The sequence below is a fragment of the Oryx dammah genome, unplaced genomic scaffold (genome assembly GCF_014754425.2).
Source record: "Oryx dammah isolate SB20612 unplaced genomic scaffold, SCBI_Odam_1.1 HiC_scaffold_2, whole genome shotgun sequence".
Classification (NCBI taxonomy): domain Eukaryota; kingdom Metazoa; phylum Chordata; class Mammalia; order Artiodactyla; family Bovidae; genus Oryx; species Oryx dammah.
The window spans coordinates 170456657-170473001 of record NW_024070186.1 but is presented as its reverse complement, the minus strand read 5'-3'; the positions used below and the strand labels follow the sequence as shown (position 1 = coordinate 170473001).

Below are 16345 nucleotides of genomic sequence, written 5' to 3'. Positions count from 1 at the left end.
AACTTTAGCATGAATTTTTAATACCCATCCCCCCCAATACTTCCATTGGTATTCTCCCTTTTCTTCGTGTCCCCTCAATAAAAGATGTTTCTGAAAGCTGCAGATAATACAGGTGAAAAGAAGACAGTGGCAGGCCAGCCAGCCATTCTTAAGAGGCCATCTGCTCTGGGCTCTGTTCTGCTTCCTATGGCTTTTTTTTTTTTTCCTTTTTTTTCCCTTTTTTTAAAATCCCCCCCCCCTTTTTTTTTTCTTCCTATGGCTTTCAAACACCACCACCTTCTTCTTGTGAGTTCACAAGTATAAGGTACAGGGAAGAGGGAAGTGCAGGAGTAACATTTCTGAACTTGAATAATTGAGTAGCCTGAGTGCTTTATAGGTAACATTTTTAAAGCAGCGGTGCCCCACCCTTTTTGGCAGCAGGGACCAGGTTCATGGAAGACAATTTTTCCATTGACCAGGATAGGTGGTGGTTTCAGGATGATTCTCAAAAGGAGCTTGCAACCTAGATCCCTCGCATGCATGGTTCACAATGGGGTTTGCTGTCCTATGAGTATCTGCTGCCCCCATTGATCCGACAGGATGCGGAGCTTGGTTGGCAATATGAGCGATGGAAAGCGGCTGTGAATACAGATGAAACTTGACTTGCTCGCCCACCGCTCACCTCCTGCCATGTGGCCCGGTTCATCACCCAGTACAGGTCCATGGTCTGGGGGTTGGGGACCCCTGTTTTAAAGCACTCACTTCCTAGGAAAGGCTGACCCAGGGGCATGCTCACGTTCTCTCTCTCTCGATATCCACCCTTCTCTCTGGGCTGGAATGGCCTCCCTTAGGGGGAATGACTGGATTCTTTATGCTTTTCATAACGTGGGGCTATGGTTTTAAAAAAAAACCTGTAAGACTCATTTAGAGGAGACAGGACTCACACTGGCCATGTGGTCTCTGTTTTTATCAAGTTCTATTTCAGGGAACATACTTTCTTAAGGAAAACCAGGACATGTAATCTGATCTAATTCAGCATGTCAAATCCTGTAAAGCTTTAAAAATGAAGCCAGGTTTAATGATAATCTTGACAAGTCACTTTTTTGGAATAGAAGAAAATTCTATGAAGGTGGGGTATGGTTGTGTCTTTGCGACTCTATGGACTATAGCCTACCAGGCTCCTCTGTCCATGGGATTTCCCAGGCAAGAATACTGAAGTGGGTGGCCATTTCCTACTCCAGGGATCTTCCCAACCCAGGGATCAAATCTGTGTCTCCTGCATTGGCAGGCAGACTCTTGACTGTTGAGCCACCCAGGAAGCCCCGAGGTATGCCCCTTAAATATATTCAAATGCACAAGTAGTGTGATAGCAGACAGATCAAGAATTCTCCTGTTCTCCTGTGTATCTGTTAGGCAGGCATGTAAGTAACAGTGCTGTTTTGTGATTTAATGTAATGCATACCGCTGGTTTGTTATGATTGCTCTGCTAGTCTGTTGTACTCTTTTGTTGCTGCTGCTGCTAAGTCGCTTCAGTCGTGTCCAACTCTGTGCGACCCCATAGTGGGCAGCCCACCAGGCTCCGCCGTCCCTTGGATTCTCCAGGCAAGAACACTGGAGTGGGTTGCCATTGCCTTCTGCAGTGTGTGAAAGTGAAGTCACTCAGTCGTGTCTGACTCTTCACGACCCCATGGACTGCAGCCTCCCAGGCTCCTCCGCCCATGGGATTTTCCAGGCAAGAGTACTGGAGTGGGGTGCCGTTGCCTTCTCCGACTCTTCTGTTAGGATTGTTGTTTAGTCTTTCAGTCACGTCTGACTCTTTTCTACCCCATGGACTGCAGGGCGCCAGCCCTCCTGTCCTTCACTAGCTCCTGGAGTTTGCTCAGACTCAGGTCCATTGAGTCAGTGATGCGACCATCTCATCCTCTTTTGCCCTCTTCTTCTCCTGCCCTCAGTCTTTCCCGGCATCAGGGACTTTCCCAATGAATCGGCTGTTCGTAACTCTATCAAAATAAAGACCAGGGATTTTCATTAAAACTTTTTTCTTTTAAACACTCTTAGATTCGTGTCTATCTGTGCACAAGTCTGGTACAGAAGATTCCTCTGAATAGGCTTGCTGTAGGTATACGTTTAGACTTCAGTTCACAGGGAGGTCTTTAACCTGCACCTCCAGGCAGCAGCTGCCTGTATTGTTTGATTGCTAGTTAAGTGTTAATAAAATTAAGAGTGTTAAAATATTTTTATAGGCTTAGTCTTCCAGTTACTCTCAGCACCCTTCATGTTGTTCCTCTATTTGCATTTCAGTCTCACAGCCACCAGCACAGTAGGAAAGAGAAACCTGAGTCCCAGTGGAGCAGAAGCCGGCCTGGAGGCCCAAGTATCAGGGGAGATTTCTGACACTGAGCTTGAGCAGACAGATCCCTGTGCAGAACCCCTCTCAGAGGGAAGGAAAAAGGCCAAGAAACTAAAAAGGATGAAGAAGGACCTTTCTCCGACAGGTTTGTATTGAGTCTCACCAAGGGCCTGGAGCTGAGTCCTCCACAGTGCTCTAGAAACTCTCATTGTGGGGAGGAAATTACATCAGGGCTTCAGTTGATGGCCAAACCCATGTAACCCAAAACGGAACCAGATGTTTTTTGGATCATTTTCATTTTAATTTGAGGAATCCCTTAATAGCCCTGGCTCTGGATAGCGTGAGGCTTGGCAGGGGCCTCCTTGTTAAAGATGATCAGCCCATTTTGGTAACCTTCTCTCTCTCCTCCATTGTTTAGAGGTTTTGTGATGTGTGTAAAGTCACCTGAGTATTTTAAATGTGTATGTGAATTTGCACAGAGCTCTACTCCTACACTTGTTATTTTCAGTAGAATTTTCACTGTTCCTAGCCCAACCCCAGGCAGCTTGAATTTCTGTCATAAGCAGAGTTACGTAAGAAGCAAAGGAAATGCGAAATGAACACATGTTGTGAACCCACTGTGTGCTAGACAGTGCAGTAGGAGCCTTCTCTCTCTCCTGGTTGAATTTCATTCTCACAACAGCTCTGACCTAGGAACTCACCCTTGTTTTAGTGATGGCAGATGTCTGAGCTCAGAGTGGCAAAGAAATGCGCATGTAGCTAGTAAGAAACAGAGCAAGGACTTCCCTGGTGGTCCAGTGGTTAAGAATCTGCCTGCCAATGCAGGGGACAGGGGTTTGATATCTGGTGTGGGAAGATCCCACATGCCACAGGGGGCAACTATCCCCCGGAGAAGAGACACCACCACAATGAGAAGCCCGTACACTGCAATTAGGGAGTAGGCTCCCCCAACCCCGCTGCAGCTAGAGAAAGCCCACACACAGCAGTGAAGACCCAGCGCAGCCAAAAAATTAATTAAAAAAAATTTTTTTAATTAAGTAAATATAAATAAATTTTTTTAAGGAGCAGGAAAAAAAAACACCACCACCAAAAGCAGAAAGAGAAGGTGAGCTGAGTCCCACATCCCCTCCGTCCCCCAGACATGCTTTGGAGGCCCCAGGAGCTCACCCAGCCTTTGGTGCTCAGACCTTCTGCAGGCCCTAGAGCGAGGCAAGGAAGGGGCTTGTGGGGCAGCCAGAGCCTGAGAAAGGCCCTGCCTAGGAAATCCGACCAGAACCTGCTCAGCAAGCTGTCACAGCAACAGAAAGGACAGCCGCTGCTGACCAAGTGCTTATAGAGGGCCTGGCTCTGCCCCTCAGACTTGGCTGAAACACTTTCCTTCAAATCTCTGAGGTAGGCATCATGGTCCATTTTACAATGAAGAAAACGAAAGCCTGAGAGAAGGCAGTGTCTTCAGCAAGTGGTGTTGGCCAGGCTGGACAGCTGCATGTAAATCAGTGACGTTAGAAGACTCCCTCACACCATACACAACAGTAAACTCAAAATGGCTTAAGACTAAAGTATAAGACATGGCATCATAAAACTCCTAGAAGGGAACATGGGCAAAACATTATCTGACTTAAGTCTTGGCAGTGTTTTCTTAGGTCAGTCTCCCAAGGCAATAGAAACAAAAGCAAAATAAACAAATGGGGCCTACTCAAACTTATACAACCTTTTTACCGTCTGAGACACTAGGGAAGCCCTTACACAGCAAAGGAAACTATAAACAAATTGAAAAGACAAAATCTATGGAATGGGAGAAAATGTTGCAAACGACGCAACTGACAGAGGCTTAATTTCCAGAATATACAAGCAGCTCATGCAAGTCAACAACAGAAAAGCAAACCACCCAATCAACAAATAGGCAAAAGACCTAAGTAGACATTTCTCCAAAGAAGGCATACAGATGAAGAGATGCTGCTGCTGCTGCTGAGTCGCTTCAGTCATGTCCGACTCTGTGTGGCCTCAAACAGCAGCCCACCAGGCTCCGCCGTCCCTGGGATTCTCCAGGCAAGAACACTGGAGTGGGTTGCCATTTCCTTCTCCAGTGCGTGAAAGTGAAGTCACTCAGTCGTGTCCAACTCTGCTACCCTATGGACTGCAGCCCACCAGGCTCCTCTGTCCCTGGGATTTTCCAGGCGAGAGTACTGGAGTGGGGTGCCATTTCCTTCTCCAATGCATGAAAGTGTATAGTGAAAGTGAAGTCACTCAGTCATGTCTGACTTGTAGCAACCCCATAGACTGCAACCTACCAGGCTCCTCTGTCCATGGATTTTCCAGGCAAGAGTACTGGAGTGGGGTACCATTGCCTTCTCCAAAATGCTATAGAGGGTGTAGAAAAAAGTCTGTAGGAACAAAAGTTGGTACAGCCACTATGGAGAACAGCATGGAGGTTCCTTATTTAAAAGCTAAAAATATACTTGCCACATGATCCAGCAACCTCACTCCTGGACATATATCTGGAGAAAACTAATTCTAAAAGATACATGCACCTCAGTGTTCATAACCACACTATATACAGTAATCAAGACATGGAAGCAGCCTAAATGTCCACTGACAGATGAATGGATAAAGATGTGGTACCTATATACATGGGATATTAATCATAAAAAAGAATGAAATAATGCCATTTGCAGCAATATGGATGCACCTGGAGATTACCGTACTAAGCCAAATGTCAGAAAGAGAAAGACAAATACAATATGATACCCCTTCTATGTGGAATCTAAAATATGATACAAATGAACTTATTTACAAAACAAAAATAGACTCATAGACATAGAAAACAAATTCATGGCTATCAAAGGGGAAAGGGGGCAGGGGAGGGATAAACTAGGAGTCTGCGAGTAGCAGATACAAACTGCTGTATATAAAACAGATGAACAAGGTGCTAGTGTATCGAATGGGGGACTATGTTCAATATCCTGTAATAAACCATAATGGAAAAGAATATGAAAAACATCTATATGTATATATATAACTGAATCACTTTGCTATAGACCAGAAACTAACACAACATTGTAAATCAACTATACTGCAACTAAAAAATTTTTGAAGAAAGGAGGGAAGGAGGAGGGAAAAGAAGAAAGGAGGAATTTGTGACTGAGGATTGTGTGACTTGCCCCGGGTCACGCCCCGGGTCACGGAGCACGAAGTCATGCCTGCAACAAAGTGGATATTTTTAAGCGCAGTTACACGTTGTCTCCTTAGGATAAGGGGATGCCTGAGAGGGAAGTTACTCCTGTCCTGTATCTGACTTCATGACGGTCGCCCCCGTTAGTTGGAACCAACAGTCAGGTCAAAGGATAGGAGTGGAGCCCTGGAACTTGATTCATACCCAGGCCAAGAATCCATTGTGTTTCAGTTAATTCCTCTTTTTACATGGCTTGATCTGCCTGCAGGGCATTTTCTGAATCTCATTGATATTAATGAAATCAAAGACAGCAGAAGTGTCACAGATGCCTTTTTATGCATTGTGCTGAAGCTGCACTTTAACTGAAAGCGTAAGTTCTTATTTGAAGTCTGGGCTGTGTGTTTTCACTGTCTCCTCGAGGCTGTGAGTCTCCCCTCGTTTCCCTCATGTAAGTATTAGAGAGGTTTTTAATCTGTAACATTGTCTTCACCTCTGATGCCCGTTGCCCCTGTCACATTGGGCCTGCTCCACAGATGTTAGATACTAAATGTTAGCATGGCTATCAGAGCTCACCCAGAGCATGACCAGGGTCGGGGGGCTTTTCCCTTCTTGTATAGCTTTCCTTCACTTCTCAATCTCCTGAATTTTTAAAAATTATCTGTTACTTCTCAGGGACAGGATTTTAGGTTTTTTCCCTTCTGTCTCAGCACAGTCTCAAAGATATTAAAATACCTAATAATAGATTGCATTAATAGATTAGTTCCTTTTATAACTTTCATCAGTTTAAGGGAAAACTTTCTGTGAGTTATTTGGGGTTTTGAATTTATAACACCATCATTTAAATAGTCTCTTTTTCCCTCCGATTGACAGTAAAGCTGTCACTGCCACAAGATTTGAGCTTTAAAAAAAAGGTAGATTTTTTTCAGTTCTTTGTCGGTCCTGCTAAAGAAGAAAGAGAAACATCTTGACAACTTTTAATTGAATCAGATAACTTAAGAGCAATGAGTTTTCTTCTAGAACACCATTCATTGGGTTAGATCTTCCAACAACGCAGGCCTGGAAGTTCCCTGGATCATCTTTAGCTGGTTTGTTTTGAGCACATAGTCCTAAAAGTATCCACAGGATGTAAGTCAAGATACCAGGTACTGGGCCTGGCAGGTCAACCAATTTTGATTGCTCGGTTACTTTAAGGAGGTCCTAAAATGATCAAGAGAAGAATTGATGTTTTCTAACTGTGGTGCTGAGAAGACTCTTGAGAGTCCCTTACACAGCTAGGAAATCAAATCAGTCAACCCTAAAGAAAATCAACCCTGAATATTCATTGGCAGGACTGATGCTGAAGCTGAAGTTCCAATACTTGGTCCACCTGATGTGAAGAGCTGACTCACTGGAAAAGACACTTATGCTGGGAAAGATTGAAGGCAGGAGGAGAAGGAGATGACAGAGGATGAGATAGTTGGATGGTATCATTGACTCAATGGACATGAGTTTGAGCAAACTCCAGGAGATAGTGAAGAACAGGGAAGCGTGGCATGCTGCAGTCCATGGGGTCACAGAGAGTGGAACGTGCCTGAGCAACTGAACAACAACAAAGTTCAGACTCTGAAGGGTCTGTGTTAAACTCCCAAAGCTTCAGAGTGTCCCAGGAGCCCAGAGGTGGAACTGGATTAGAGTGTTTGGTACAGTGTGGCTTCATTTTTCCTGCAGAGAAGGGTTCTAAGGCATCAAGCTGAGCAGTCCTACTGGGAACAGCATCTTTTTTTTTTCTTTTAACTATAAAGTGTTTCATCACTGAATTTAATGATAAATTCCAGAGAACACACTATTATCACTAGTTTTATTTTATAACAAGATCAGATGTGGTGGTGGTATATTTATCTGAGTGAGTATTATTTTAAATACATCCCTCTCACTGTAGATTAACCTTCTATGCAGGGATTTTGTCCTTATACGAATTAGATAATAAATATGTCTTCAACAGATTGAATACATGAAAGCATACAGTGTGATAACAGGATTTGCATGAATTCCTTTTATAAGGCCAGTGATGAAATTCTCAGCCAGGAATAACTCTGCCAGTTCTTTTGCATGCATGCGTACTGAGTCACCTCAGTCGTGTCTGACTCTTTGTGACCCCATGGACTGCAGCCCGCCAGGCTGCTCTGTCCATGGGATTCTCCGGGTGAGAGAACACTGGCGTGGGCTGCCACGCCCTCCTCCGGGCATCTTCCCAACCCAGGGATGAACCCGCATCCCGTGCATCTCTCGTGTGGCAGGTGGAGTCTTCCACCCACTGAGCCACCTGGGGAGCTGCTGACGCTTTTATCTTGGTCCTAGTCCCCACCTTCTGCTCTTACCCTCTAACTGGCCGCTTCTGTGTGGACACTCAAATCCATGATGGCCAAGGCTTTTCTGATACAAATATGTACAGGATACTGCAAATCTTTTTGTACTGAAGTCCCCAAATTCAGTGGGGACGGTACCTTGACAGATGCTCCCATGACTCACTGGGGTGCATTGGGTGCCCAGAGCACTGCCAGGGAAGGCATGGGAAACGTAGAATACAGCCTTCCACCAGTAGGAAGTGTTCTGTTTTCCAAGGGGAAGGTAGGAAAAAGTAGGACCATGGGATATCACGTGGGCTACCCCGGTGACTCAGATGGTAAAGAATCCACCTGCAATGTGGGAAACCCGGGTTCGATCCCTCGGTTGGGAAGATCCCCTGGAGAAGGGAATGGCAACCCACTCCAGTATTCTTGTCAGGAGAATTCCATGGACAGAGGAGCCTGGTAGGCTATAGTCCATGCGGTCTCAAAGAGTCAGACACGACTAAGCAACTAACAGTTTCACTGTTTTTCACAGGATATCATGTACCGTAGCAATTTCTGGCCAACTGATGCTCAAGAAATCCCCCACAAAACAGTGTCATTTTTGTTAGTTATACATCTTAATATCAAAGATACACTGAGAGTTAAGTACTGGATGCCTTCCCACAGAACAAAAGGACTTAAGTTGCAGAAGAAATGACCATTTAATAGTATATACCAGACATTGTGATAGGAATGTCCTTTATGATCTAGTCATTATAAAAACTGAGTAAAGTGTATTATATCATTATCTCTGATTTATAGAGAGGAAAAAGACTCAAAGAATCACAGATACGCAAAGTAAAATACAGCTGCTCTTGAGGGTGGCAGGGAGGGCTGTCTGAGCCAGAGCAAAGGCATCAAACCTCCCTGCAGTACGTGGTGTCTCCTAACTTCAGAGGACGCGAAGGGTTCTTCCCAAAGGTGAATGTTTCTGGCAGCCGTTCTAGATCAGAAACAACTACCCACCCAGACTTTCTTGTGATGAAGTCATGTGGTAAAAATCCAAGATATTCTTCCCTTTTGGAGCTTTTTATCTGCCTGCCATGTGACTTAGTAAATGTTTTTCTCCTGAATGTAGTTGTTTCTATCCTGTTTTCAGGAAGCAAATGTATACTATCAATCCTCCCCCTTTTATACTTATTGGAGTTAATGGAGATTGATAATGCTGTCTGCTCTCCTCTGGGGCATTCAAGGCGTCTTCTCCATTGGTGCATAAAGGAAACAGCTCTGTGTACTGTATATGCTGGAGTCAGCTGTCTCTAAGAAGTGTTTCCCAGACTGTTTGATGGGTGGGTATCCACAGCGTCCTTGCTCTTGCTGAGGAAGTAAATTCATATTCCAGTGGCCTGATGCTGGTCGGACTAGCCAGTCTCAAAATAGAGATGGACTGTCCGATAGCCGAGGTTCCACGTCTGACGCTCTTAGTGTTCACAGAGCAGGGCCAAGAGCTGTGCTGTTCCTGGTGACTTGTCATGTAGCAGCAATGTCGTTCCAAGTCTCTTTTCCCCCTCACATTTAAAACACAACACAGTAGAGCTTTCCATGTTTGCTAAGAACCGAGAGTTTTATTGGAGTCTCGACTAATCTGCTGATTTTTTTCCAGCTTCAGCCCTTAGGGTTCAGTGTGAAAATGGAGACTCTCCTTGGAACAGCAGTTTCCTCTTGCTGTTAGAGGTCTCCTCAAGTCAGAAACGTGGTCTGCAGTTGGTGCTGTCGGTCACCTGAGTGGCCAGCCTAGGGAAGCCCGGCAGCCTCCCCAGGAGCTTTCTAATTACTCAGTTCAGATATGGATTTCAGCCTCACTGAGGGGGATGCTGCACTGCAATGCAGTGTGCTTTATGAGTGCCCTTCCTCTTCCTCCAGGCAGCCCTCGGGGACTCCCCACACGCCATCCAGGGGAGCCCTGCCTTCTTAGTGTGGAAAGCACCCCATGACCAGGCCCTTTGGAGCATTTCCTAGTTAAAAACTCCCATATGGCACCCCAGAGGATCTTTCCGTGTAAAGAGTTCCACTCAGTAGAAATGATTTGATGGCAGATTTCTGATGTGCTGCATACCTTTTCAGATTCACATGAGGGAAGAGCTGCCTTAGCTCAGAGTTTCTCCTTTTCAACTCTAATTAGTGAAGTGAAGTGAATATAAAGTTGTGTCCGACTCTTTGAGACCCCCATGGACTGTAGCCAGCCAGGCTTCTCTGTCCATGGGATTCTCCAGGCAAGAATACTGAGTAGGTTGCCATTCCCTTCTCCAGGAGATCTTCCTGACCCACGGACCAAACCTGGGTCTCCTGCATTGCAGGTGGATTCTTGACTGTCTGAGCCACCAGGGAAGCCCTCAACTCTTAAGTAGGTGAAAGGCAAATCAGTAGAAACAGTCACCTTTTGTTTCCACTTTTTACTTTCTTTTGTTGTTTTGTTAGTAAAAATAATGGGCTCACTATGAAAATCAGTAAAATGAAGGAAAATAGAAGAATATAAAATTCCGCAGTTACTTGGTACTCTGTGAACAAGTATTTCTCTCTACCTGTCGTTTTTATGCATAGTGGGAGCATACTCTGTATGCCATTTAGTATCTTGTTTTCCCCCATCTAAAAACTCTTGGTCAAATAATTTTAATTATCAGCATAATATTTTATATTAAAAAAAATTTTTTAAAACAATATTCCTCATACCTTTTGCAGGGTCACCTTTATTAAGATTCAATTTACATACAGTGAAAGTCATTACTTTGAGGTGTACGGGCTGACGAGTTTTGACAAATGTATACAGTCATATAAGCATCACTGTGCTCAAGAAATAAAACAGCTATTCCAGAAGATTCCCTCGTGCCCCTTTGCAGTCAGCCCCTCCCCGTCCCTAGATCCTGGCAGCCACCGATCTGCTTTCTGTCACTGTAATTTTGCCTTTTCCAAGGGTCATTTAAATGGAATCATTCGATACGTAACCCCTCGGGTCTTGCCCTTAGCGTAAGGCCTTTGACGTTTGTCTGTGTTGTTGCCCACGTCACTGGTTCATTCCATTCTTCTGTGGATTAACAATCCACTTTTCAGATGTATCACTATTTGTTTATCCATTTTGCCTTTTGGCATTTAGGTTGTTAGCAGCTGAGAATCTAGCAGATACAAACATTCTGTGTAAGTTTTTATGTGAACTAAGTGTTCATTTCTTTGGAATAAACACCTCCGGGTGGAATTACTGTGTCATATGATAAGTGTATGTTTAATTGTACAAGAACCTGGCCCACTGTTCTCCAGGGTGGCTGCAGCCCTCCGCATCCCCACCAGGGCTCAGTGGCTCTCTGCAATCAGCAGTGCTGGTGGTGTCCTTTGTAGCCATTCCAGTGACGTGGACTGGTATCTCCTTATGGCTTTGGTTTGAATTTCCCTAATGACTGACAGTGTTAAATATCTTTTTATGTGACTATTTGTCCATTGAAATATCTTCTTTGGTGAAATGAGTGTTTAAATCTTTTGCCTGTTTTTTCACTGGGCTGTTTGTTTTTTCTTATTGAATTTTGAGAGTTCTTATGGATTCAGGATACAGGTCCTGTTGAGTGTTTTACAGATTCTTCTGGACAGTGCTTTTCATTCTCTTAGCAGCACCTTTCAGTAGTAGATGTTTTACATTTTAATGGAATCCAGTTTATCATTTTTTTCCCTTGAATTATGCCTTTGGTGTCATACGTGAGAAAGCTTTGCTTTATTCAAGATTGCAGAGTTCTCCTATGTTTTCTTCTAGAAGTTTTCTAGTTTCAAGTTTTACATTTAGATATACCATCCATTTTGTATATGATGCAAGGTACAGTCCATCATAGCAGGAGACAGATGTCCTGAAGTTTCTGTTGAAAAAGAAAAGTTGTTCCTGAGTAATTCTTTGCATTCTAGTTACCACACAGGGCTGTGAAAAGCGAGTTTCCTGGAAAACTGACCACAGTTTCTTATCCATTAGCTTTGAAATGGATCCTTCAACGGTCTACAGCTCTCCCTTTCTGGAAGGTGCTGGAACGAGCACCAGCACTAACCTTCAGCTCCCCTCTGGTCTAGGTCTCCTTTAGTTGGTTCACAAAATTCTGGTTGCTCTGTGCATACCATCCTTTCTCAGCAGCTGCACATTGTAGGCAGCTCTCTTTGACTGCAGGCTGTTGGCTTCCCCAGGCAGTAACCGCATGCAGCGCTGGGCCACCTTCTCCACAAGGGGAAGGGGCTAATGAGCATTCAGAACTGGCTCTGTGCCAAGAACATAGCTGAATCATAGAAATCCTCTGAGGCTCAAAGTAGCGTTGAGTGTACCTTACAGATACGGCAGTGAGAGTTGCTCAGAGTCTTACAGCTACTGAGACAGTCCCACCACACTTGCCTCTCTCCCCAGTTTCTGCGTATTCCATTGTTTCTCACTTGCTCTCCACAGAGTCACTCCTGTGTGGTTTCTTTTTGTTTGTTTTTGGCTGCATCCGGTCTTGATTGTGGCACGCAGGATCTTCCTTGTAGTGCACAGCTCAGTAGTCACAGAGCTCAGGCTTAGTTGGAATCGAACCTGTGTTCCCTGCATTGCAAGGTGGATTCTTAACCCCCAGGCCACCAAGAAAGTCCTGTTTCTGTGTGTGGGACAGCATGCCGCCAGACTCACATGCATTCCTGTCCAGGTAGGGGCGGGTGCCATGGTAAGGATGGCAGCACATTGCTTTTAGCCATTGATCTTTTTCCCTCTCAGTTTTATTTCAGCGCAACCCCCACCCCAACATTTGGCCTTGTGGCTTTTACCTTTAGAATATCTGATAGGCTGCTGTATTATTTCTTTGATATGTGAATTACAAAAACGCCCTTATTGATGTCAGTTTTCCTCCCTATCATTAAGTACTGTGTGACTGGGTGGTTGAGAAGAGGGTCAGGCTAGTTTAATCTTATCCTGGGCCATCTGCAGAATTTAGTTGTTCCCTGGAGGGCACTGTTTTTGTTTTGTTTTGTTTTTCAATAGCCTTTATTCCTTTTCTTTCCTTTCTAAGTTTTATGTATTTATTTATTTTTGGCTACTCTGGGTCTTCGTTGCTGGGCGAGGGCTTTCTTTAGTTGCAGCAAGCAGGGGGCTACTCTCTAGTTGCAATGTGAGGGCTTCTCATTACAGTGGCTTCCCGTCTTGTGGAGCACAGGCTCTAGGGCACACAGGCTCAGTAGTTGCAGCTCGTGGGCTAAGTTGCCCCACAGCATATGGAATCTTCTTGGACCAGGGATCAAGCCCACATCCCCCACACTGGCAGGCAGATTGTTAACTACTGCCCCACCAAGGAAGTCCCACCGTTTTTCCTTTTCTAACTGGATCATGGGAATTGGTCATGGGGACCATCTCCTGCTCGCCTTCAGTTCTCTGGCGCAGTCCTGGGACACGTGTGTTCCATGCAGCCATGAGACTCCCGACAGAACACTTTAGATGACGTCCCCTCCTGCTCTTCTCATCCAGTCTCTCTGGGTTTTATCTCAGTAAAGGAGGAGAGGGGCGGATTCTCATGCCAGCAGAAATCCTCATGTTATTTCACGTGTTTGGACCTAGTTACCTTTAGGCCTTCCTGTCACAGGCAGTAACCACCCTCAGCTGAACAAGTGCCCCTCTGTTTTTTTTTTTTTTTTTTTTGCCCCTCTGTTTTTGAAAGTTACTCTCCGCTTCAGGCATCATCACAGACCTCTCCCCTTTTTCAGTCTTGGACTGTTAGCTGGGGCTGGCTTTGCCTGTTTCCCTGCCAACCCTACCTTAGGGCTTAAATAATGCAGGATATCCCAGGTATGAGAGCACCTAGCCGGCCGCATTTTCCATCATGAACACGCTGTTTCCTGACTTAGTTCCCAGGTACTTGGCTGTGAACATCGGTGGTCCAAGCAGTGACCCAATGGTGGTGGTGCTGCTCTTACAGAAAGTTTCCGAATGAAGAAGGGCTTGTAACTTTGGGGTGAAACTGTTTGTAACAGAAGAGGCTCCTTTAAGTCACGAAGATGTAGCCAGTGTTGCTGAAATAGGAAAGAGCTACAAGCTGCTTTTGCAGATCTGTTTTGGGATGTCTGAACCCCCACTGGTCAGCTTCCCTCTAGCCACTATCTAGCCACCAGCCCCTGAGACTTCTCGTCTAGTTAACAGTCACTGCAGCACAGAGAAACTCATCCTCCCAGGCCTTTGGCAGGGATCTCGGTTCTGGGGGCATCTGGACCCCCATCTCAGCCACTTGCTGTAAAACGGGCATATTAGTGCCACTAAACCAGGCTTGTATGAAGGTTAAATGAACTAAGTGCCTGGCATGCTGCTGCTGCTGCTAAGTTGCTTCAGCCGTGTCCGACTCTGTGCGACCCCCTACTAGGCTCCTCTGTCTCTGAGATTCTCCAGGCAGGAATACTGGAGTGGGTTGCCATTTCCTTCTCCAATGCATGAAAGTGAAAAGCGAAAGTGAAGTCGCTCAGTCGTGCCCGACTCTTAGCGACTCCATGGACTACAGCCTACCAGGCTCCTCCATCCATGGGATTTTCCAGGCAAGAGTGCTGGAGTGGGGTGCCACTGCCTTCTCCACCCGGCATGCTGGCTAGCAAAGAATATGGGAGTGTGTGCTCACTGGAGGATGTTTAACTCCTGTGAAGTCAGTACAGACGCCCAGGCAGGAGGCATTCCTGGATCCTGCGGTGATGTTTCTGCAGCGTGGCCTTCGTATGCCGGGCACTGCTCTCCAGCGACAAGACCATCACAGCCCTGGCCCTGATTAACCCTGTCCAGGCAGCTCCTCTTTCTTTCCCCTGGCCAGGGCAGCCCTCTCCTTATTCACCTTCTTTTGTCCTCGCCCACCAGGAAGCATCTCGGACAGCTCGGCCAAGCTCTTCGAAGTCCCCGACACATGGTAACCAAGACCGGAGTGGAACAACCCCGCTGGTGCTGTTGCCGAGAAGGAAAGAAGCAGCTGGCACGTTTGGAAGCCATACCGCGTTTCACTGAATCCACTGTGGTGTGGGAGGAGCCTGAAACCAAGTGTGTCTCCTGAAAAAACCCCAGTTTTTATTTTCAAGGCTGTGTTCCTTCCTCCCCAGCCTCACCCGTGTGCTGGCGCTCAGCGTGTTGTCGACTGTCGTGCGTTCATGATTCACCAGGTCATTAAGGTCATTACTTGTTGCTCATGTGAAACCCTCCAGTCACAGATCTGTGTGTGTGAATCCACCCGAAGGGGAAGGCCAACCGTGAGACCCGCAGAAAGAGCCGATGCTCTTGTGTGCTGTGACCATGAATTTGGGGGTGAACCTCTCAAGAGGTTCACCCTCAGGCCCGGGGGCAGCCCTGGCGTGTGGTACGGCCTCCCGTGAAGAATTCGTTTGTGTCTGCCTGCTTCTCATCATTGCTGCCTGAAACCACGAAGCTCCCAAGCTTGTTTTCCTGGTAGGAGGATGTCTACCACTGTCAACACATGCCTTGACCTTTGGGGCATATTTATTTAGAGGTGTTTTTTCTCTTCCCCCTAAGATGTGAGTTTCTCATGGTGGGGTGTACGAATGAAAAGTTAATTTCTGTGTTCCCAGGTAGCACTGCATTCCGTGTCTTAGCCAGCGTCTTGTCTGTTTGTCTGGTGGTGTCTGGGGGTGAGGTGGCAAGTGTGCCTACGTGTGCATGTGTGTGAAATCATAACAAGTCAACACTGTGTACCAGCCTTTCTCTGTCAAACCAGATCACAGCAGCAACAGAAACCCGTGGATCTGCTTCCTACAGATCATTGTTAGATATTTAACATTTTTGTATCATGGTAATTAAAAAAAATGAAAAATGTATTTCTGAAAGATGAAAATTAAAGAGATTTTCTTAGGATTCTGGGTTTTTTCTCTTCTTTTATAAGTGAATGACATACTTAATCTCTACATAGATGTGTTTCTCTTTAAAGATCACCCCAGAAAAAGCTCTGCAAAGTCAGTAAGGCTGGTGCTTTTTTTTCTTCTTTTTTCTCTCTCTCTTAACCTCTAACCCCTTATACCTGCCTTGATGAGTCAGGCGCCTGGTGCTGGAGGGGAGCCAGTGGTCAGCGGTGTCAGAGGGGTGCATCTTCATGGTGGGAAGGTTCTGAGCAGAATTCAAGGTCTTGAGGGAATTCAGATTTGTACGATGCTTTCCCCAGTTAAGGGCCTCTTGACATTTCCCAGTTCCCCGAGAGTTTGTTAGCCCCCAAGTTACAAACGCAGGCTCCCCTGCTCCTCGCCGCTGTCACTGTGCACAGCCCACTGGGAAAGCATGTGACAGGAGGGTGAGGCCAGGCAAAGCAGCATCTCCAGGAGGATTTAGAGGTGCTGCTGGCCCCCGCTGAGTCATTAAAACCCGCAGGTGGAAACAGGCGCACTGACGCTGCTTTTAACAGCATGAACAACAGGGCAGACCAGTGCAAAGTGGTGGTCAGTGCGCTTTCGGAGCGCACTTTTGGCCTAATGGGCATGCCGAGCGTGGAAACGCTGAGCGTGGGGCGGCCTGATGAA

General features: G+C 45.9%; 1 protein-coding gene across 3 annotated transcripts in view; it reads left to right on the top strand.

Moving 5' to 3' along the window:
• Positions 1 to 15703, top strand: part of PARN (poly(A)-specific ribonuclease) — a 197243-nt gene extending 181540 nt beyond the window's left edge. For 2 of the 3 annotated variants that reach the window (XM_040256648.1, XM_040256640.1), the window contains exons 23-24: positions 2281 to 2474; positions 14688 to 15689. In XM_040256648.1, the coding sequence (XP_040112582.1) occupies positions 2281 to 2474; positions 14688 to 14740 (247 nt within the window). In that variant the 3' untranslated portion in view covers positions 14741 to 15689. Of the gene's footprint in view, positions 1 to 2280; positions 2475 to 14687 lie in introns of all 3 variants that reach the window. The other variant, XM_040256623.1, reaches the window with a different exon arrangement.
• The last annotated feature ends 642 nt before the right edge of the window (positions 15704 to 16345 follow it).